The 25,437-nt window shown below is 36.6% G+C and overlaps 1 protein-coding gene and 1 pseudogene across 1 annotated transcript in view; both read right to left on the bottom strand.

The window, feature by feature from the left end:
- The window catches only part of CCDC178 (coiled-coil domain containing 178), a 370,122-nt gene extending 352,040 nt beyond the window's left edge, over nt 1–18,082 (bottom strand). Inside the window, exons 1-3 of the mRNA XM_029217904.1 lie at nt 17,980–18,082; nt 12,813–12,902; nt 3,966–4,105 (exon numbers count right to left, since the gene is read on the bottom strand). Of these exons, the coding sequence (XP_029073737.1) occupies nt 3,966–4,105; nt 12,813–12,902; nt 17,980–18,082 (333 nt within the window). The remainder of the gene's footprint in view (nt 1–3,965; nt 4,106–12,812; nt 12,903–17,979) is intronic.
- Nucleotides 18,083–18,730: 648 nt separating this feature from the next.
- Nucleotides 18,731–24,148, bottom strand: LOC114892686 (annotated as a pseudogene).
- Nucleotides 24,149–25,437: the final 1,289 nt, after the last annotated feature.

The following is a 25,437-nucleotide window of genomic DNA, read 5'->3' as shown; positions in this document are numbered from 1 at the left end:
TAAATGAGAATGTTTTTTGTGATGATTCTGTACCTGCTTCACCATTATATGCTAAGTATGCAGGAACAGTATTTAACTTCTCATTTTAATTCATATATTTCTGGGTCAAAAAGAAGCTGCACCTAAGAAATACTGCCTGCGTCAGATCTTTTGCAGTATGTGTCACCATGGACGTCTGCATGATACCATTATGGAATAAAACTTTTGGGGAGCTGGTGATTATAGTTTGCATTTGGATGGATGGTTCATCATGTTGCCAATGGACTAGCTAATAGATTGCTACATAAATAGTTCCCAAAGAATCATGTCTCCTGGCATCCACATTTTCTCTAATACTCTACTGGATTAACAGGGGGACTGATTAAAGGCTTGGCTTTGGCCAGTGGGACTTGAGCAAACATAACACAAGCAAAGCTTTACTAAGCACTTACCCATTGAGATTTGTCCTCTTAAAATACTCTCCCAACCACCAGGCATGTGAGCGAGGCCATTCTTATCACTATTTCCAGTTGACTTAGCAGATATGTGCAGCCACATGATTGGCCCCAGGCAAGAACCAACAAAATTATCCAGCTGAGCCCAGAACAAACTGCTCAACGGTAACCAAATAAATGCTTGTTCTAGCCATGAAGTTTTAGAGTGTGTGTGTTTGTGTGTGTGTGCACGTGCACATGCTTGTAGCAATAGATAACAGGAAAAACAGTGGTTATTGTTCTGAAGATATTTTCATTAGAATAATGAGGACCAAATATAGATTGTAATGAATAAATGAGTAACTGGGAGGTGAGGGATCAGAGATAGTAAATTTAGGCAACTCTTTTCAGATGTTTCATGGAATGAGAAGAGAAAGTGAAAAGGGGATATATTTAAAGGGATGTATGGGATGAAAAAATTTCTTGAAAACAGGAGAAATGTCAATATTTTAAACGTTGACAGGAGTTAATAAAAAAGGAGATTTGGAACATAGGATGGTTGGAACAACGCCTGATGGAACAAGATCCTTGCGAAGGCACAAGACAGAACACAGGTGAAGGGAGAGCCATTGTGGGGGGGGCAGTGGAATCTTCCATGGAAGGACAAAGGGAATTATGTTTGTGGAATTCAAGGACGTGCATAGGTGAGATAACAGGGGTTTGAGGCATTTCTATTATTTTATCTCCTATTTTCTTTGGGAAGTAAGAGATGACTGAGTAGTGAGGTGGAGGATTTGGAAACCTGAACAAAAGAGAGGACTAGAGTAGCCACCAAAGAATACTAGGGGAAGTTCTGATTGACAAATAGAATAATATCAGAGCACTATGAAAGGTCCCATTGAGGTTGGAAACCATGAATGCATAATATCTCAGATTTGGATTATTGTGTAATGTTCTCCATCACTATTCAGCAGCCTGGGTGTAGGAGTGAAGATGGCTGACCATCAGAGAGAGCTCATTAGATTTGGCACTTTGTCAGACTAAAAGGACGGCAGGATAAAGAAATAAAGGACCAAATATACCAATTGGTGAGTGTTTTAAGAGATGAACTGGTTAGGCGAGGAAGTAAAAGAAAATGGGTATGATAGAATGGGAAATGGTACATGTGTCAGGTTTGAAGTTTCAAATGAAATAGAATTAACAGAATGAGAGAACTCAAAGTATTCGGTCAAGAGGGTCAGACGATCAAACATTAGGTTTCGGAGTTAAAAACGGATACAAAATGGTGGAAGCAAAGCAACGTTTTCCAAGTATAAGCATTTTAACATTTATGTTATTGGGTCCTCATAGCTGACATGCCTTCAGGCATAGAGATGACTCAGTACAGTGGTGAATAGAGTGGTCATAGGTCTCAGACACACCTAGTCTGGATGCTAGCTCTGGGAGAAAGGAGAAATCAACCTTTGCAATCATTTTCCTCATCCATAATTGGGGATAATGGCACTTTCTACCACACAAGGCTTCCATAAAGATTTAATAAAATCATGCATATTAAGTGTTTAATACAGCCTATGACATACAGTAAGCACTTAATAAACATTAGCTTTATTATCATTGTTATTAATGATACAGTTATTATTTTTGTACAATATATTCTTTATATTTTAAAGAATGATTTCTAAATACTTTCTCTCTAAGCCATTCTTTTAAATCATAGTAGCATCTTAATGACTTGTATTGATTAAATGAAGAAGAAATTTTCAATTTAGTAGAGATCATTCCAAATTAAATAAAACTATCTCTATTCTAGGCAGTCTGGGAGAATCAGGTGGAAGAAAAATAAAACAAAAACTCTTATTTGTATAGGAAGTTATCCAGGTGATTATTTCCATCATTTTTCCATGTCTTCTCATTCTTTGCAAAAAGAAGTATAGATAAAATGTTCACAGTAACTCTACTCTGAAAAATTTTCTTTTCAAGATTCAGAATTGCAGTTAAACGTCTATGAGTGGATGGACAAACTTAATAGCAGCTGGCTCATTTACATAATATATTTACACAAAAAGGCTGGTTTTTCAGTTTTCCTGAAGATAAGCTATAAAATAACTTAGCTTATTTTGTGAATTACTTTTATCTAAGGTAATATTTTAGCTGGTGCCTTATCCATAGTGTTTAACAGTTCATTAACTGCTCAGAATCCCAAGCAGGATTGGGTAATGAACATGGGCTTTGATAAAAGAGGGAGTGTGTTCAAATCCCAATTCTGTCATGACCTTGAACAAGATTCTCAACTACTTTAAATTATTATTTCCCCATCTATCAGTTAGACATAACATTAACAATTCAACAACAGTTTTGAGTTATTACAATGGTTTATAATAGCTATTATAGTACAGTTACTATAATTGTTTATTAAAATACCTGTGAATCTATTTTCATCATTTTTAACAACATGCATAATTGTTAATTAAAACACATGTGATGTGTACAGCATATCATATTAATTAATATTAATTCTCTTCTATCTATTTAATATACTCTTCAAGGCCCAGGCCACCATTAGACCTGTGACCTGCAAAGCATTCTGTGAAGGGGTATTCTGGTTTGGGGAAACAAAAAAGCAACAGAGATAAATATAATACTAATACAGAATGATATAAATAATATTGTAGAAATAACAATACACATAGCTAATATCATATGCTAGCACTTTATCTAACACAATATTATTATCACGATTCCCATCTAAGTTCACAGAATATATGGCTCTAAGGGCTGTGATCTTAAAGACGGCACTCTAATGCCTCTGGAAGGAAACTACACCCTAGATCAAGCATGATGAGGGCCCATCAGAACTCTCTCAGAGCCAGATCCAGTAACAGCGGTGAAGGAAGGGAAATAGCACAAATCTCTGACAAACTTATCTTCCTGTCTGGGCAGCATAGTTGTGCATTAATTGCTTAGAAACATAATATTAATAAAATGTATGAGAAGGTTTTTTAATCATTCCTAAATCATCCTTTGAAAATAACTGAAAGTTTCAGAGATTTCAAGATTGAACTCCCTTCAGAATAATAAAGGCAAACTTCATCAGTTTAAAAAGACAAAGGAAGAATCATTATATTCTCTTTTAACAGACCTGTTGAGTATTTCTTTAGAACAATATAACTCATTAAAGAGGGCATTCTGTCCTTTTATACACCAATGTACTCAGCTAATCATCTAATCAGTTTAGTGTCCCTAAAAAGGATGTAAATGCTATTTAATTTACTAGTCAAGTTGGCTATGGAAATTACTACTTAGCATGATTGCCTGTGGATAAAGAACAAACACATAGGAAAAAAAAATCTATTTAATAAGGTCATTTCACCCTTCTGAAATGACACTATCAAAAACATGTCTAGATTAGTAAATTATGTAACTGAGCCAAGATTCTATAAAGTAGTCCAAGAATCATCAGAAAAAAAAATAATTCCCCGGGTTCTTTAAGTAACAGACCCTTATAGGCCCTATAGTGCTTACAAAAATGTTAGCATGTTAATTATCACTTACCTGTTTCAGATGCTTCTGTATTTTAGACTCCACATCTTCAATGTGTGAAATCATTTTGTTGACACATGGTGCTGGGATGTTTACTAAAGCACAGCTTTTACGTCGGCATGGGTGGCTAAAGTAAATGCCTGCATTCACCCCTATAGATAAAGCAGACAGAGGACATCAGTTCACAGTCATATACAGAATAGTAAACCCTGATGTTCAGAATGTACAAAAAGTATTCTGCTTTACTAGTACTAACACTCAAACTTTCTTTAATCAACAGATTGATAAATGTCAGAGAATTATAGAATTAACCTTCAAATAATCTGAAAGCTAAAATAAAATGATCATTTATAACTTAAACTGTAACAAACAAAAATAAATCTAAGAAGAATAAAACTTCAAGCAAGTTAAAAAGTTAAAGTGTTCCATAGCATCATGAAAAAATAAAGAAAAAAGGTAGAAACCAGTTAATCCATTTTTCTAAATAGATCCTGAATCACTTAAAACATGACTTTGACATGTATTTTAAATTCTCCCCTTAAAGAGGCCCCACATGTTCCAATGTAAATAATATCTAACCACTCAGGCATTGAAGAACTTCTTCCTTAAATCCAGCATGGTTTCTCTTGCTGAAAAAAAGTAAAAGCGGGTCCCTATCATCCTCATAATAACCTCATTTTCTACCTTCCATCTCTAAAAATTGAAGTCTCATGTAAAGAGTGACTGATGTTCTCACTATGGCATTCAAGTTGTACTCATCATAAAATCCACTCAGTCTGATGTGCCTCAGTGATTCTAACCCTGGCATGTTCCGAATCAACTGAAGGTTGCAGAAGCACAGCAAAGTTGTCCGTGAAGACTCCACCAAAGCGCTTACTTGCAGTCTTTTTGCCTCTAAGGACTCTACTGGTCTGGATTACAGCTGCAATCACTGATCTTAAATGCAAGACACAGAATAGGCTCGGTGCCTCAATAAGAACAGTCTGATGTCCTCATTGCAGTTAACCTTGAGGAACACAGAGTAATGCTGTTGTCTCCAGTCTGTGCCTTTTGTTTCAATGTCAACACACAGAGATGGTAAATATTTTAGATAGCTTCATTTAAACTGCAATCTTTTAAATATCTTTAAATGATATCTCATAATATCCTCCTCCAAAAATGCAATCTCTGTCAAAATGGCATGTGTTTAATTTATAAGTGTTTACTCTATTCCATATATATTCATATCCCATATATAAAATAATAGCCCACATAGAAATATATATATATATATATATATATATATATATACAGTTTTGAGCACTAAAATATGTGCCAAACATGGAACTGTGCTAAGTTTTGTTTTTTATTTTTTTTTTGCGGTACGCGGGCCTCTCACTGTTGTGGCTTCTACCGTTGCAGAGCACAGGCTCCGGATGCGCAGGCTCAGCGGCCATGGCTCACGAGCCCAGCCGCTCCGCGGCATGTGGGATCTTCCCAGACCAGGGCACGAACCCGCATCCCCTGCATCGGCAGGCGGACTCTCAACCACTGCGCCACCAGGGAAACCCTGTGCTAAGTATCTTTGATGCCACATATTATTTAATCCTCACAACAATCTTATGAAATGGGATTATTCTCTTGATTTCACATGTGAGGAAATCAGAGCTTAGAGAGGTTATATAAAGTGCCCTATTCCACAGAGCTGGGATGTGGGAGAGCTGGGACTTGAACTATATTTCTCTGGCTTTAGGGTGTAAGCAATACCATGAAGGTTGTTTTTATATTTTTTTTAATGTGGCAAAATAAAGAGAAGCAGTTCTTAAAATATATTTCAGGGCACCTCTCAAAAGTTTCACATATCACTTGTTTTTGAAATTCAAATGTTCCTTCAAGATATCAATGCTGATATTCTAATGTATTTTACTATGGTTTGACCATAGTGAACGCATATACTCAGTATGACTATTTTTTTGTGTTATATTCCATTTTACCTCTTTAGTTCATACACAGATATATATATATATATATATATATATATATATATAGTTTTTTTCATCTCTGTAACAAAGGACCAAAAAATAAGCTGGTAAAAAGTACATATTGATCTCTTATCCAAACGTCCTGATAAGGGCATGTTGCCCTTCCCCAAGAAATAAGGTTTTAATATAGTACATTTAGCAACCAGGGAATTGCCCTTATACTCAAAAGCATTGTTTTGCTTCATTAAATGTGGAGAAAACAAGGATAGCAATGACTCATTTAACATTTTTCTACGTGTGCCATTCTCAACCTACTAGGTGAGTATTAATTAATTTCCACCACACTCCATGGTTTAGGATTAACATTTTACATATGGTTAAGTGGGGAAAATGAAATACTGTGAAGTTAAATTTTGCACTGAAAGTCTACAGAAGACATGGCATCACAAGCAGCACAAGAAAGAACAAGAATTCAGGAGTTCTTATTACTGCTTTATTCTAATACATGCACAGTGTAAGTTAAAACTTTCCTTTCCACTTCTTTTTAATTTTGCCCACATTATAGATACACTTAGGTCACAAAACTAGGTGTCCATGGTCACTCATTTTTCAACTTGACTGATAAGTAACTGTGCTTTTTTAAGCTAAAACTACTCAGTTGCTAACCTCAGATTTCTCACTGAATAAATGAACTAGTTGGCAGGGTGTTATATAAGATCATTTTCACCTAAAATTCCATGATACAATGAAGCCACAGTTTCAGTTAAACATAAATGGATAGAGCTCCTCCTCATGAAGCCTGTGCACAAAGGATCAGGGTGAGTATTTAAAGAATTAAGCTCAGGCAGGACACTCACTCGCTCTAAAAATCTGCCCAACTCCAATTTCCTCGCTCAGAATCAATGCATAAGAGCAAGATCCTGCTGGACCTAGGCCAGAGCTGAGGTTTGTTGAGACTGCAACATGAAACTTTCGTTTGAGAAAAAATACCGTCAGCCTGACTGTGCAGGCAAATGGCAGTTTATGTTCATTAACTGTCAACTCTCCTTGCTCCATGAATTTGATCCTTACATAATTAGTTACTCACACAGGCCCAATAATTTAAGATTTTATCACTACCATCCTTCCTTCTCTTCTGATTTTAATATGTAATTCCTTTACATCCATCACCCCAGTTACTGTATCATTCCTTTATCTGACCTCAGCACTCTGAGTAAAAAACTTATCTGAACACAGATTTCTTTTCCACATTTGATTATTCCTTTTAACATCTTGATTTTCTTCCCAAAATGTAGAATAAGCTAGTGCTCTTAAGTTTAGCAATAATTTCTTCTCCTTGCAAAGCCTCTGTGTGATAAACAGAAAGTACCTTTAACTTTTTTTGTGAAAAACAAAGTTCCTTTTAGTTTTGTTATACACTGGGGGTGGGGGAAGGGAGAAGGAGACCTTTCCCTGAGTAAAGAATGAATGGGCCGATTAATTGATAAAAATTATCCAATCTAGAGACTTCCCTTGTGGTGCAGTGGTTGAGGGTCCGCCTGCCAGTGCAGAGGACATAGGTTCAAGCCCTGCTCCAGGAAGATCTCACATACCGCAGAGCAACGAACCCTGTGCACCACAACTACTGAGCCTGTGCTCTAGAGCCCGTGAGCCACAACTACTGAGCCTGTGTGCCACAACTACTGAAGCCTGCATGCCCAGAGCTTGTGTCCTACAACAAGAGAAGCCCCCACTCGCCGCAACTAGAGAAAGCCCAGGTGCAGCAACGAAGACCCAATGCAGCCAAAAATAAACAAATAAAATAAATTAAAAAAAATTATCCAATCTGAAGAAGAGAAAGAAAAATGAACAAAAAAGAACAGATCCTCAAGGAATTGTAGGAAAAAATCCATCAGTCCAACACATGTGAAGTTGAGGTTCTGTAAGAGGAGGAGAATGAAATTTGGAGTGAAAAATAACAGAATAACAGCCAAAAAATTTTCAAAATTTGATGAAAAACATCAATTCACACATCCAAGAAGCTCAACAAATCTCATACAATTAAAATATAAAGAGAACTATGTCTGGGAACATCATAGCCAAACTGCTGAAAACCAATTGAAGAGGAAATCTTTAAAGCAGCCAGATAACAAAAGGACACATTACATATAGGGGACATGGATATGAGTAACTGCTACATTTGCCATCGGAAACAATATAGGCCAGGACATAATAGAAAAGTATTTTTAAAATACAGGCAAGAAAGAAGGAAGGAAGGGAGGGGAGAGAGAAACATTAAAAAAATAAATTTGACTTCATCAAAGTCAAAACATTCATCATGCCTCAAAAAGATATTACAATATGAAACGACAAGCAAGAGAGTGGGAGAAAACATGTATATATCCAACAAATGATTTATATCTGGAATGTGCAGAGAAAATTTACAACTTCCTATATAGGAAGACAACCCAATAAAGAATGGGCATAAGACTTGGAATCTTCCAAAAGACAATACACAAATGACTAATAAGCATGTAAAAAGATGCTCAGCTTCATTAATCATCAGAAAAATGCAAATTTAATTAACAGTGCAGTACAACTTCACAATCACTAGAATGCCTAAAATTTGAAAGACTGGCAAAGCCCATATTAGTGAGGATATAGAACAACTATAACTCATATATTGCTGGTGGAACTGTAAATGACTTTTGGAAAATAGTTTGGAAATTTCTTATAAAAGTTAAGCATACACTTATCATATGACTCAGCATTCCACTTCTATGTATTTACCCAAGATAAATAAAAATCCATCTATAAAAAGACTTGTGTGTAAATATTCATAACAGCTTTATTTATAATAGCCCCAAATTAGAAAATCCCAAATTTCCATCAGTGGTTGAATAGATAAACTATACAGCACTCATGCAAGGGAATAATACTGAGTAATAAAATGAACAACTACTAATATATGCAACATTGAAACTACTAATATATTCAACAATATGGATGAATCTCACAGACCTCTTTCTGAGTCTTTGAAAGAAACTGGACACAAAAGAGCACAAATGGAATGATTCCACTTATTTAAAATTTTAAAATGTTAAAACTAAAATCATATCAGTGGGTATGAGGGGTGGAGTGAAGAGACAGTGACCACAAAGAACATGAATGAACTTTCTGAAAAGAGTATCTATATCCTGTTTAAGACGGTGGTTAAATGGATGTATACATTTGTCAAGTCATTGAACTGTATACTTAAAATGAGTAGATTTTATTATACTTAAATTTTACCTCAACAAATTTGTTTGATTACAAAGACCACCAGCCATTCCCTAGTGACAGAATTCAATAACCTTGTACCACTCTCCTTCTCTTTTAACTCATTATACAGAATATAGTAGAAAATACTTCTTTGAAATGTTCTTCTTTAATAGCTTTCTTTTACTTCCTCATTGCCTATTTCTCCTCATATTCCTTAATCATGACTACTTGGTAAGAAATAATCTTTCCCCTTTATAGTCTCTCCCTTGGTCATCTCCTCTGAGTGCTTGACTCCTAAGTAAACATCTTTAGACTTAACTTTACACTGAACTCCTTGCCAAATGTATTCCAAAACCTGTCCTTCCTAGAGCCCAAGCCTAGCACTGAATGTAGGGAAGGGAAGGATGGACTTGCTAGATCCTATGCAGTATGGGAGGAAGAGAATTAAAATTAGAATGTACTCTTTGAGAAATTGATATACCACAAACAAGGAAATAAATTCATGACATCAGTAAACTAAAATGCCAAAGTCAGAAAGGCTACAGAGGAAAATAAGCACATTTGTATGACCAGATATAGAGCTGGAAAAGATTAGGGAGATGTACAGAGGGAGGTGGCAGGGTGGCAGGGATCTGATACATTCCAAACAGTGAGCATGGTGTCTGGCACAGTCGATAACCAGGAACTATTTGGCAAATAAAAGACTGATCAGAGAGTAAAGACATACCAAGATGAAAATTTCGGTTTCAGGCCCATCTCCAATATACTTGGTATTAAACATTTGGACTTTGTCAAGGACAGCAAGCCAGAGGTAGTCTTAAAAGGACCAAACCCATCCGCAAAGCCAGTATTTCTAAAACTAAACTCATCTTCATTCCATTTCTTTCCTTTCTTACTTCTCTGTTCCCATTATCAAAGTTTGCAACAGTTAAACCATTGTTGAATCCTCCTTTTCAAAAAGTTCCTGTAACAATATACCCAGTCGGTTTACCAAATCTTAACAACTCCTTTGTAATCTCTTTAATTCCTATCTTTCATATCCGTTTATCATTCATAGATCAAACCCTTATTACCTTAAGCACAAACCATAATAAGATAATCGTTTTTATAGCAATTAATAAACAGAAACCGCAATTAAAGTCAAGAGACCAGCAGGGGGAGCTCTCATACCCTGCGATGATAACAGAGCCCAACAAGAAGGAGGACTCCTCTTCCTTCCTGGCAAGGACTCAGCCAATGAAAAGCCATGAGCTCTTTGTTTACTATAGCCCTCCCAACTTCCTTTTCCCTTATATAAAAGAGTTCTCCTTCTCTTGCCTCGAGGGAACTTGCACATGGCTCACTGTGGTTTCACACCCCAAATCTGCTGACCCCAAATAAACCTATCTTTTCTGGAGAACTATCCAGCAGCTTATTTGTTTAGGTGAATAGTTTCCATATTTCCTTCTGTAACCAAATAATTCTGCATAGTGCACTCAGACTCATACTTTCAAGCAAAGAATTTGGTAACATAATATCTCCAATCGAATCTATATAGGACCAGAGACTGAGCAATAATGAAGTTCACACTTTTGAGTCTGAAATTCAAAATGCTTCTTGACTGCCCCTCAATCACTTCTAGCTTTATTTTAACCAATTATCTTTAAATTTCTGAATTTTTCCTATGCTATAGTCAAAGTAATCTATTTTTTCTGTATTTTGTGTTATTTCATCACATTATTTGACTCATTCTGTGGTTCTTGCTTAATTTCCCTCCTCACGTTTCTTTTCATATACAAATACGTCCTTCAAGATTCAGTTCAAATCCGTCCTTATCTATTAACAATCCTCTTAATTCTTAGAGGCCATACAAACTGGTGTTACTCGAAACACTAAAGATTCTTGTCCACAGTATTCATTTGTCATACACTACTGTGATACTGTGATTTAGAATAAGCAATATATATTTGCTCTTCATGTGTTTGTAGCACAGAGTTCCTAAAACCCTTGTAATTTCCTAACTGATGAGAGCAATGAAAGTGTCCTTTGTTATGTTAATGAGGTGACTTTTGGACCCCACCTAAGGATGGGGACTCAGGAGAACCAATCTTGTGATTACAGAGTTGGAACTTTCAGTCCCGCCCCGACCTCTAGGGAGGGGAGAGGTGCTGCAGGGTGCATCAATAGCCAATGGCCAATGATTTAATCAATCTTGCCCATGTAACGTAGACTCCATAAAAACTCAAAAGGACAGGGATCGGAGAGCTTCTGGGCTGGTGAACACATAAAGATTTGGGGAGACCAGCACACTTCAAGAGGACATGTAAGCTCTGTGCCCTTCCTCCATATCTCGCCTTACGCATCTCTTCCATCTGCTGTTGCTGAGTTATATCCTTTTATAATAAACCAGTGATCTACTAAATAAAATGTTTCTCTGAGTTCTGTGAGCCACTCTAGCAGATTAGTCAAAACCAAGGCAGGGAGGGGTGTAATTGGAACCACCAATCTATAGTGGTTGGTCAGAAGCACAGGTGACAAACTGGGCTTTTGACTGGCATCTGAAGTGGGGCAAGGGGGTAGACTTGTAGGACTAAGCCCTTAACCTATGGGATCTGACACTAACTCTGGGTAGCTGATGTTAGAATTGAACTGAATTGTAGGACATCCAGCTGGTGTCCAAGAATGGCTTAGTGGTGGGGAAACCCCATGGTCACAAACTGGAATTGGCTGCAGAACCTTTTAAATACTTTGTGTCATCTTTGTTGTTACTCTATACAACCATCCATTTCTATTGTTTTGTACTAATTGGTGTATAATTATATTTTATTTGGCTTGCAAGATTATACATTCCATATAAGAATCATTTCTTAAATATCTCTGCACCCTAATAGCACATGTATATTCCAGTGTCTTGAATTAATTGGTTAATAAATCAATAATTTGATATTTTAAAACATTTGTCTAAAACTAACTATGGCCCATAACTAACATTGGGCAATAAACTCTAAGCCAGAACATTAAAATTCTATTCAAGATTTCTATTGAACAGAAACAGATAAATAATCAGAAGGGTAACTTATACCAATTTTATCCTGTCAAACTAACAACCTGCAGAGCAGAGATTTACCAAAATTTAGATTAAATATTTTAATAAATATGGAGTTCTCCACCAGAATGATCTGAGAAGAAACAAATATGAAACTCTATACATAAAATGTATACATTTCATCATCTCTTTCTACTTCTTACAACATAAGATACCAGAAACACTTTCTGAGCTAATGTTTCATGGATTTTCAATAAACAATTTTTAATTCCGGATTTCACACACCAAAAACATTAGTCCTTATTCTTTTTCTTCTAAGAAACATATTCTCAATGAACTAGAAAGCTTCTAGCACTTGCCAGTCCTGGCATGAAGGATAAAGAAAATGTTTATTTCAAAAATTCATACATTTCTGAAATTGTAAACAATTCTTATGAACCAAATTTTAATTAACAATATACTATTAATAAAATTTATTAAAATATTATATTCTTATATATCATTACTCTGTTAACTATTAATGATATTTACAGTGTATTTCTTAATAAAAATTTAACACTGACATTACAAACTAATGAGTGAATATAAATATAGCTTATATAGGTTACTATACAATTTAGATTCAGTCCTTACCTTCAGTATTTGTCATTTTATTTTCAAGAATAATCTCAACAGCTTCCTTAGGGGCACCAAATAAAACCAAAGCTTGTGATGTGGCATTGTCTTTTTAAAAGAAAACAAAAATTCCAGTGAACAGTTAATATTCATTTTTAAAATAAGCAAAATAATGTACAAAACTATGTTGTGAAAGTGCTGTCCTTGAAAAAGCAACTAAAATATTGATATTAAACAAAACCCACAGTAGAATATCTTTAGATGTTTTCCGTGTTTTTCATTTGGCTTAACTCTCACAAGAAGGTATTCAAAATAGCATGCAGCTATTAAAAGCAGAGAGATCATCCAGAGTGACATCACCAAAATGGTGGCGTAGGAGACCCTAGACTCCATCCAACAAACTTCAACAATTAGACAGCTATCCACAAACAAAAGTAGCTCTGGGAGAGCTCAAGAGTCCACTTAAAAAATTTCAGCAACACAGTGGAACAACAACAACAACAACAGAGAATGACCACACAAAAAGGAAAGGAAGACAGTTTCATTTTGTCTGCATTATCCCACCCCCTAGGTCCACACTGCTCAGTGCCAAGAGGGAACTCTCTGGTCTGAAATAGTTCCTCTCACTAGGAAAGGGTGAGCAACCAGCTTCCCCACCCTTTTGGGGCACTGCACAAAGGACCATCTTTGGTTTCATCCCACCCAGAGATCAGCAAAGCTGAGAAGTATAAAGATGGCTTGGCACAAGGAAGAATGGCAGAGGCTACCAGTATCAGTCATGCAGCAGCAATGATCATGCTTTACAGTGGCCTGCTCTGCAGAGGACCTCAGCTTCTTTGCTGGCAAAGTTGTCCTTTAGAAATGAAGGAGAAAGAGTTTCCCAAACAAGAGCTGAGGGAGTTCATCAACATTTGACTTTCTTTACAAGAAATGCTGAAAGGAGTTCTTCAAGTTAAAAGAACACAAATTAGCAACACACAAACATGAAAATATAAAACACATCAGTAAAAGTAAGTATATATTCAAATGTAGAATACTCCAGTACTACAGTGGCATATTAATCACTTAACCCTAGAATAAAAGTTAAAGGGCAAAAGTACTAAAATAGCTATAACTGCAATAATTTATTAATAGATACCAAATATAAAAGATGCAAATTGTGACATCAAAAACACAAAATGTGGAGGGTAGGGTATAAAAGGGCAGAGATTTTGTATGTGATTGAAATTTAGTTGCTATCAGCTCCAAACAGACTGTTATATCTATAAAACGTTTCATTTAAGCCTTAAGGTAACCACACAGCAAAAACCTATAGTATTACAGATACACAAAAGAAAAAAAGAAGGGAGTCAGAGTATACCGCTATATTCGATAAGGAAGACAGCGAGAGGAAGAAATGAACAAAGGAACTACAAAACAGGCGGAAAACAATCAACAAGATGCCATTAGGAAATCCTTACCTATCAATAATCACTTTAAATGTAAATGAATTAAACTCTCCAATCAAAAGGCACAGAGTTGAGCAAATTAAAAAAAAAACAAGACTCAACTATATATATATATCCTATTACAAGAGACTCATTTCAGCTTTAAGGGCACATAGAGGCTCAAAGTGAAGGGATGAAAAAAGATATTCCATGCAAATGGAAACCAAGAGATATCAGAGGTAGCTGATCATATATATATATCTTATGACCTCATATATATTTATGTCAGACAAAACAGTCTCATTTACAACAGCATGAAAAGAACAAAATATTTAGGAATAAATTTCACCAAGGAATTGAAACATCTATATACCAAAAACTGTAAGATATTGATGAAAGAGATTGAAGAACGCAAACAAACGGAAAGAGTTACTCTTCATGGTTGAGAAGAGTAAATATTGTTAAAATGTCCATTCAATTCAATTCTTATCAAAATTCCAATAGCATTTCTCACAGAAATTTTTTTTAAATCCTAAAATTCATTTGGAACATCAAAAGACTCCTAATAGCCAAAGCAATCTTGACAAAGAAGAATAAAGCTAGAGGCATCACACTTCCTTATTTCAAACTGTGTTACAAAGCTCTAACAGTCAAAACAATATGGTACTGGCATGAAAACCGACACATAGATCAGTGGAACAAAACAGAGAATCCAGAAATAAACCCATGCATATATAATCAATTAATATTTGACAAGGGAGCCAAAGCTACTCAATGAGGAAAGGATAATCTCTTCAATATATGTTGCTGGGAAAACTGGATATTTAAATACAAAAGAATGAAACTGGACCCCTATCTTACATCACTCACAGAAATTAACTTGAAATGTATTAAAGACTTAAAAGTAAGACCTGAAATCATAAAATTCCTAAAAGAAAGCACAGGGAAAAAGCTCCTTGACATTGTTCTTGTAAGGACCTTTTGGCTATGACACCAAAAACACAACCAACTAAAACAAAAATCAACAAATGGGACTACATCAAGCTAAAAAGCTTCTGCACAGGGACTTCCCTGGTGGCACAGTGCTTAAGAATCCACCTGCCAATGCTGGGGGCATGGGTTCGATCCCTGGTCTGAGAAGATCTCACATGCCACAGAGCAACTAAGCCCGTGTGACAAGCTACTGAGCCCATGTGCCACAACTACTGAGGCCCGCGTGCCTAGGGCCCGTGCTCCACAACAAGAAACCACCGCAATGAGAAGCCCGTGCACTGCAACAAAGAGTAGCTCCCGTTCAATGCAACTAGAGAAAGCCTGCACACAGCAACGAAGACCCAACACAACCAAAATAAGTGATAAATAAAAAGTTTAAAAAATAAATATAAATAAATAAAAAAGCTTCTGTACAGCAAAAGAAACAATCAACATAATGAAAAGGCAACCTATAGAATGGGAGAAAATATTTGCACACCATATACCTGATAAGGGGTTAATATCCAAAATACACAAGGAATTCATACAATTCACCAGCAGTAAAACAAATAATCTGATTACAAAATGGGCAAAGGACCTGAGTAGCCATTTCTCCCATGAGTACTAACCAAGGGAACACAAAACAAAAGACAGTACTCCAAGTACTAAAACCAAGAATGAAAGAAGGGTATTACTATCTTACAGAGTGGTTTACAAGGGAATACTATAAACAAGATTCTACCAATAAATTAGATAACCTGGATGAAATGAACAAATTCTTAGAAAGCCACTAGCTATCAAAATTGACTCAAGAAAAAACAGAAAATCTGAACAGAACTATAACAAGTAAAGAAATTAAATCAGTAATAAAAAATCCTCCCGCAAAGAAAAGGCCTTGGCCAAATGGCTTCACTGGTGAATATCACCAAATATTTAAAGAATGCCTCAGTGATGCCTCTTTAACTTTGCCAAAAATTATACAGAAGAGGAGAGAACACTTGCCAACTCATTCTATGAGCCCCATATTATCCTGACAGCAAAATCAGACAAAATATTATAAGAAAATAAAATTATACACAAAATATTTCCTTATGCACATGGATCCTCAAAAATACTACCAAACCAAATCTAGTGGCATATAAAAAGAATTATACATCATGTCCAAGTGAGATGTATTCCAGAAATGTTTCAACGTATGAAAATCAATCAATGCAATACTAACCACACATTTCAATAGATGCAGAAAAAGTGTTTGACAAAATTCAATCCCATTCATGATAAAAACACTCATCAAAATAGGAACAGTACGAAACTTCCTTCACAAAGGTGAAAAATCCACAGCTAACATCAGATATTACAGGAAAGAATGAAGTTTTTCCCCTAAGATCAGGAAAAAGATAATCATAGCTACACTTTGCCACTTTTATTCAATACTGTTCTGAAGATTGGAGCCAGAGTCATTAGGCAAGAAAATTAAAGGCATCCAAAATACAATTTAATAAAGGCATCAAAAAGAATAAAATATTTAGGAATAAAATTAACTAAAGAAGTGCAAGACTTGTTTGGTTAAACAAGTTTCACTAGAATCTACAAAACTGTTGAAAAAATTAAATACCTAAATAAATAGAAATATATCCTGTGTTAGTGGATTCTAAGACAATTTTGTTAAGACACCAAAACTCTTCAAATTGATCTATAGGTTCAATGCAATTTCTATCAAATTCCAGCAGCTTTTTGTTGTTGCTGTTTTTCAGAAATTCTCAAACTGACCCTAAAAATAACATGGAAATGCCAGGGACCCAGATTAGCTGAAATAATATTGAAAAAGAAGAGCAAAGTTGGAGGAATCATACTTCCTGATTTCAAAAATTATTACAAATCTAAATAATCAAGATGGTGTGGTACTGGCATAAGGACAAACATGTAGATCAATGAAATAGAAGTGAGATTCCTGATATAAACCCATATTTATGGTCAGTTGAATTTTAAAAGGGTGCAAAGACTATTCAATGAGAAAAGAATAGTCTTTTTATCAACAGATGGTACTGAATATATGAATGTAAAAGAATGAATTTTGATTTCTACCTCAAACCATGTACAAAAATTAACTCATAATGGATCATAAACTTAAATGCAAGAGCTAAAACTATAAAACTTTTATAAGAAAATGAAGGGGTAAATATGACATCAAAGGAACAAGCAATTTAAAAAATTAAATTGGCTTCATGAAAATAAAAATTTTTGTGCTGCAAAGGACACTATCAAGAAAGTGAAAATAACTGAATTACTTTGCTGTACACCTGAAACACTGTACATCAACTGTAGCTCAATTTTTAAAAACTCACATAAAAACTCCCAAAAAAAGAGAAAACACAACCCTACTATGAGCAAAAACATTCATAAATCACATATCTAATAAAGGTCTAGTTTCTAAAAGATATAAAGAATTATTATGACTCAAGAACAGAAAAAGACTAACAACCCAATTTAAAAACGGGCAAAAGATTTAAAGAGACATTTCTCCAAAGAACACATACAAGTGACAGTAAACATATTTTCAAATCCTGATCATTTGTGATTAGGGAAATGCAAATTAAAACCACAATAAGATGCCACCTCACACCCACTAAAATGGCTATAATAAAGTTTAAAAAAATAACAAAATTTAATAAGTGTTGACAAGGGGGTAGAAAAACCAGAATCCTCATACATTGCCATTTGGAACATAAAACCCTGCAGCTGCTTTGGAAAAAAATTGGCAATTAGAAAGTTAAATATCAAGTTACCAAATGACCTAGCAATTCCAGTCCGAAGTGTAGACTCAACAGAAATGAAAACAGACGTCCACATAAGAACTTGTACTTGAATATTCATAACAACATTATTCATAATAGTCCAAAAGTGGAAACAACCCAAACACCCATCTACTGATGAATTTATAAAACAATATGTGGGGGGCTTCCCTGGTGGCGCAGTGGTTGAGAGTCCGCCTGCCTTTGCAAGGGACGCGGGTTCCTGCCCCGGTCCGGGAGGATCCCGCATGCCGCGGAGCGGCTGGGCCCGTGGGCCATGGCCGCTAGGCCTGCGCGTCCGGAGCCTGTGCTTTGCGACGGGAGAGAACGCAGCGGTGAGAGGCCCGTGTACGGAAAAAAAAAAAAAAAAAAAAAACAACAACAATATGTGGAATATACATACAATGGAATATTTCTCCGCCACAAAAAAAGAATCTCGACAGAATTCCAGTTTAAAAGAAGGCAGACACACAATGCCAACTATTTTATCAATTAATTTCTATGAAAAGTCCAAAACGGTCTCCCATCCCCCCTCCCCACACCCTCCACTTGCCAAATAAATCCCTGCTGTGAGGGCAATTCTGTTACCTCGGAAGTCCTTGATATAAATGTCAGCAGAAAAGGTTATCAGGCTTTAACGTTGAGAGGTGGCACCGAGTGGAACCTAAAATCCCGTAGGCGGAGCATCACTGCGTCCGGACGTTCTCGCGGTGTCTTGAGGAGAATTCGCGGCTCGATGCTGCAGTCACTTATGGCGGAGCAGATGCTGCTCCGTGAGTTGTTCAGGAAGTTGTGCGGCTGGACTGCCTTGCTTCAGGCCTCTGCTCTTGCGCGTCTCCGCCACGACCTGGCTGGGGCGCTGGTGTTGGCGAAGGGGCCTCTGGGCAGGACTGAAAGTGGTCACACACACACACACACACACACACGGGGGAAGGCCTGGCCGCCCGCGCGTGTGGGACCGCAGGTTGGCGGTGATGCCAAAGGGCTCGCTGACTGGCAGGTAGGCCTTCACGACATGGGGGTGCGGGCCACCTGGGACTCCTCGAAGACGCGGCTCCGCTTCTGTACAGGACGCCACTAAGCACTTGTTCCTGACCCCGGCTCTCCGCAAGGTACTGGGCTCCAGGAACCCGCGCTGGCTGTCAGCATGCGGCGTAGAGGCGGCGCCGGGCGGACGGTGGGGGCGATCTGAGTGGCATCCCGGGCGGCGTCGCATCTAGGACCTCGAAGCGCACGCCCCGCGTGTTCTCCTGGCACAGCGCCCCCACTGGAGGCCGGCCACGACGCTGTACTTGCTCTCGTTGAGGGACTGCACACCCCTGGTGATGTCGGTGGGGATATCGGGGCTGGTGCCGGCGCACGAGATATTGCGGGCCTAGGCCACATCCCACTCGTACTTCTCTTCCAGGTAGTTGGCCAGGCCAATACTTGACCTCCTGGTGGGCGGACACCGCGCTCCTGCTGTCCACCGCCAGGTCATTGGGGAAGGGCCGCGCTTCCATGTGCAACGGATTGCACTTGTTGCAGGTCTTGGACGGGCAAAGCACATTCGACTTTTCGGAGACGGTCTCACGGTACCAGATGACATGGTTGGATTTCTTGATAGGGGATGCAAGTGTGGTCCTTCAGGCAGATCACCAGGTGCAGCTCAACGGCACCTGCAGTGATGTGCTCCCCGACTCCTTGATGATGCACTGCTCCCTGGGATCCGACTTGGCCTGCGGCTTCAGCCCCTCCACCTGACCAGTTTGGGCAGGTTAGCCGGGTTCTTGGCTTCCACAGCGAGCCTGAAGACCAGGCTTACACTGAACTTCATCACGTGCGTGTAGTGGGCATGCTCAAAGGTCGTTATGGTGCCTGTCTTCACCAGGAACTGGTCGACACCCACCAGGCCCACGATGTTACCGAAAGGCAAGTAGCTTTGTGGTTGCCAGGGGCTGGGATGGGGGGTGGCAGCTAATGGTATAGGGCTGCTTTTTGGGGTTATGAAAGTGTACTGGAATTAGATAATGGTGATGGTTGCACAACCTTGTGATTATACTGAAAATACGCAGTTGAAAGAGGTGAATTTTTATGGTAGTGTATGAATTATAATTCAAGTTTTTAAAGTTAAATACAGTATTATTGATACCAGCACTGAATAAAGCTACATGCTGAGTGAATCTCTGCATGATGAGTCAGTTTTCATGTGAGTCTGATTTGACATCCAGTCCTTTTTGTTATCTCTATGATATGTGAAGGGAAATTTGTAACTTTAAGTAATTATATTAGAAAAGAAAAAAGGCTGAAAATTAGTGATTTAACCATCCAAATTAAGAATATATGGGAAAACAAACCCAAAGAAAGTAGAAGGAAGATAAGGGGGCAATAATATCTGAAATTAACAGAAAGCAAACCAACAACAACAAGAAAACAACCCTAGAGATTATTTAAAAGGTGAGAAATTACCACTTTGAAAAATATAGCACCAATGAATACATCTCGCAAAATTGATCAAGACAAAAGAGAAGAAACAGAAGAAACAAATACAACTTATGAATGTAAAGCAGAAATATTGCATACAGAGGATATAAAAATGAAACATTATTAACAATATTGTATCAATACCTGTAAAGTTTAACCAAATGAAATAAATAAAATTCAATACATGTTCACAATTTATAGTAAACTATAAAAAAAACTAAAAGAGTCATATTTAGTGGTGAAACATTAAAAGTCTCATCTTAAAAATCAGGAACAGGGAGATAAGTGAGCACATTTTTATTGCCTACATTTAACAGAGTACTAAAGGATCTAGACTAAACAATAGAAGAAAGTAAAAATATTAACTCATTTTCAGATTGTCTAATATTAGTGAATTAATGACAGTTAAAATTATGAGATTAAATATGTAAAACTATATAATAAAGGTATATTAGCATATTTACATATAATATATAAAACTAAATGTGATTTGGAAGAGATGAGAGAACACAGTGTACTGTTTCTTAATGTGCATTATGAGTGCACAGATACTCAATTTTATCAGTGTTTGTTGTCCTTTACATATATGTTACAGATATTTTTACATGTATGAAATATTTCCTATTTCAACATAGAAAGGTGTTATTCTCTAAAAACACAATATTATACAGCCTCTGCCTTTTATATGGAAAGGATGCATTATGAAAAAGAATACATAGAAAAATTAAGGCAATATCAGTATCTTAATACAAGTAAATAAGTGATGGTGCCATGAAATGCACTTTAGTGAATATATTGCCTGAGTATCCAAATATTACAGGTGGTAAGTTTGTAAAAATGTACTTTTAATTGTAATAGAAATTAGTATCCCAGAGCTAACTGTTTGTAAACAGGAGTCATGTGAAAATGCTGTTGGTCAGCATGTTTAAGATATGGCTGTGACTCTACAGAACAGTTGGAAAGTTTAATAATTTGTTTTATTTTTTATTTCAACTGAGAGCACAGAATAATCATCCAGTTTGCTAAGCTTATTTATAGTATAATAAGAATTTTGATATAACCACAGTAGTTGCAGGGTGATTTACACAATATAAGGAAAGGATTTATTTTTCATGTGAAGAAGAGTATTATTATGTTGAATATCATCTGGTAGAAGTTAATAAATAAGATCTGAGGTTGTCTTCTTGTGATGTTAATGACAAACCTTTTCAAAGGTTGGTGCATAATTAGGTTCAATACATTATCCAGCAAAGATTTCTTTGGGCTTAAAAGTTTAAAATTTGCTAAGACTGCTAAGTTTCTGTAGTTTGAACATGGACATCTCAATGCTCTGCTTGATAAGCTGAATGTTCTTTATAGTATTTGTTGTTGTCTTACAAAGAGGATAGGGAGCTTAATGATGGTATGATGCCAAAGAGATAGAAATTAATTTTAACTGATAATCACTGTTTATGCCAGCGTTCCAAATATTGGTCCTAATGTCATTTAAATACAAATATCCTGAACTTACTAAGTACATTTCAAAAGAGTTTATTAACCATATTATTTTCCACACAGTTACCCAGCCAGATGTATTTCCATTTTGTATGCATTTGCAGGAATAACCTATATCAAAGAACCCTTAGATTCCACTGTATAATGTGATGTGTGGTTTTATCTGACTATATTTCTCCATTGCATAGACGGAAAGTAGGTGTCCTGTCGTGTTTAACATGATTAACTTTCTCCTAATGTACCACACACAAGAGCTTTTGCTTGCAATCCAGTATGGACTGGTCATTTTATGTTCCAGTACAAAATAAAGAGTCTTTGTCAGGTTATTCAGAGGGAAATCACCAGCTCAGCTCTCTGAAGTCTTGGAACAAACTATTAGTTTTTAATTAACATTATAATTAATCCAAAAATTTTCACTAGTTCTTTTCAAATATTTAAACATGAGATAGGCACAAGTATAATTTGATTATCCTATCTCTTTCCAAATTGTATCTTTGGGAAAATTGTTTTATGTGAGAAACCTAGTCCATTTTGCTAATCTGAGGTTGAAGTCATTTTCCAGACATGAAAAGTTTTTGTTTAAACATCACTACACAAAATCTGTGAAAATGAAATAACATCAATTTTGTCAAATAATATTGATAGAATGAATAAAGAGCTAAAAACCAAACTTACTGAAATATTCTGAAAGTAACTGTGGTGCTAAGCCACTAAAAATCCTACGCAAGATTCGTAATCCTACATGAAATCCATTGTGTGATATCCTCAACTATGTTTGTAATACTAACTGACTGCTTTCTTTTATAGCCCAAATAAGACTGTAGTGCTTTGATTGCAGTAATAGCCCCACTAATTTTCTCCTTCCAGTGTTCACCTTCTTTTGCAATGTGACTTTGCAGCATCTACCACTAAGAGGTGGAGTCTAATCCCTTGCCTTTTGACTCTAGGCTGGGCCTATGACTTGCTTTGGCTGATAAAATATAGCAGAAATGATAGGGTGCCAGTTCTGAGCCTTGGCCTTGTGACCTTCTGTTCCCCCTCGTACACCACGAGGTCAGGCTGCTGTAAGAGTATGAGAGACAACATGGTGCAGGGCTGAGTCAGCGTGGTTTTCCCAACCAACACCCTAGGCCTGTGAAGGCCCAGCTCAAATGAGCAAGATCTGTAATGATGCTTAGCTGGCCTGTGGCTTACTGCAGTTGTGTGAGTGAGACTTCCTGGGCCCACTTGAGAACCACCCAGTACAAGTGAGCTAAAATGAATGTTTATGATGCTCTATGTACCTGCATTTTTTGTGGTTGGTTGTTACATGGCCTTAGGGCAGCAATGGATAACTCATATGAAGACTATTGTTCCCAGTTAAGAATTCGAGACAAAATTCTATACCAAGGATTGGTAGACTTTTTTTTATAAAGGTCCAGGTAGTAAAAATTTTTGGTTTAGTGAGTCACATGCTGTCTCTGTTGCATATTCGTCTTTGTTTTGTTTCTTTTTACAACCCTTTACAAATGTAAAAACTATTCTTAGCTTTTGGGCTGTACAAAAAGGGCTGCTGACCAGATTTGGCCCATGGGCTGTAATTTACTGACCTCTGTTCTATATCACGCAAAGACATGATATTGCTAACATGATGCAGAATAAAAGATGCAAAAGGGGCCCAAGTTGCAAAGTAATGTGGTAAAATCTAATACAATTTTTAAAATAGAATTATACAAGTATTTTTTTCATTTTTCATTTTGTATGTTTCTCTTCAGTGGTGTGCTGGTAAAATTTTAATAACCACCTGTCACCATACCACCAATTTCAACCAGTCAATGGAGTGGAATTGAGAAGAGATGTATACAGTTGGCTCACATGAGCTAGTAAGAGCTGACTCCAGCAGACCATTGTACTACCTACCTATGATACTGCTTATACTGTAGTTCAGTAGTAATTATATAAGAAATTGATTATAATCCATACAGTGGGTTTTCCTTAAACTGATTTACTCCTTTTGCTTACCTCACCTTCCTGATCCCAGTAAATTTTGGTTTTGTGACCCCTGGTCCTGGAGAACACTACTGTCCTTACAACTGTCTTCTGTGAGTGACCTGAGTCACATTTATCTATGACCTAGTTTCAAAGGAAATCACTTAAGGATAAACTTACCTTTCTTTTTTTGCTCTCCTCCAGTGGAAGAATGGGAAATTATCTTATTTTCAGCCATGGTTATTTACAGTCCTTTGAAACCTAATTAAAAAGAAAAACATTTAACTATCATGAATCAAAATTAGTTTTAATTACACTATAAATTGTCAACTCAAGAACTGGTAATGTCAGGATAGGTTTCTAATAGTATGCAATTTATATATGTAAAAATAAATACTAAATTATGTTAAAATGTAAGGAAACCAACAATATACTCTTTTTCCTGTGATGACTTCTATGAACCTATTTAGGAAAACCAAATATAAAAATTCTCATTAAAGAGGCATCTTTGATCCCCTGCTCTGCTGTTAGCTTAAACAGACACTGGGCCTGAGTACTAGATAATTTAGCATTCATCATTGAAGCTGTGGGCTCAAGGCCCTTTGGGAATTCTAGAACCTACATTGTTTCATTTCATATGATAAAGTTAAACCTTGCTGTCATCTCTTCTTTACATTCCCTCAGTTCCTTTTTTTAAAATATGTTTTATTATGGACCAAGTCAAATATATACAGAGGTAGAGAGAATTACCAATGTAATTTGATTGCAATAATGGCCTCAAAATCTCACGTGATGAAAGTGAATTAAGGTGACTCTTACCCAGCACAACTCAAAGGGAATCCAGCACACAAAAGGACTAGATAACACAAGTCAACAGAAAAGGAAAGACAGCAGAAACTGATCCAAAGTTACTCCAGAGTGTGAAATTACCAGATATAAACCACCTAACAACTATGCTTAACATGTTTATAAATATAACATCAACATTTTAAATTTCAGAACTAAAAATTATGTAAATTGATATTGCAGATTTGAAAAGAAGCTAGTTAGAAATCCATGAACTGCAAACTGCTATGTAACTGCAATTCTAAACTCACTGGTTCAATTTAAAAGCAGGTATGACAAGACTGAAGAAAGAATTAGTGAAAAAGTTCAGGAAAAATACTATCTTGAATATAACAATACAGAAAATACAGAAGCAAGCATAAAATTCAGTGTGCTCAACCTCCACTTTCAGGAATATGGAGTGAATGTAGTTATCCCTATTCCTTCCTCTACATACAACAAAAAACCCTGGACATTATATATAAAACAGTCATAAGACTTTGAAAGGTGGAGAGAAGAAGGCAGACTGGCTAGGCACCTTGAGATCAGAGGAACAATGAGGTGGTGAGTTTCCAAGATTTTCTTTTTGTCTGATACATCCCATACTTGAAGCTAAAGAAACCAGAAATCCAGATATGCCAATGCATGCAGACCAAATAATGCTCTGACAAAAGCGTGCTCTCTGTAGCCAAGGGGCCAGGA

This window comes from Monodon monoceros, unplaced genomic scaffold, assembly GCF_005190385.1.
Source record: "Monodon monoceros isolate NGI ecotype Baffin Bay Population unplaced genomic scaffold, NGI_Narwhal_1 Super_Scaffold_1, whole genome shotgun sequence".
Taxonomy (NCBI): domain Eukaryota; kingdom Metazoa; phylum Chordata; class Mammalia; order Artiodactyla; family Monodontidae; genus Monodon; species Monodon monoceros.
This window is presented reverse-complemented; position numbering and strand designations above follow the sequence as displayed.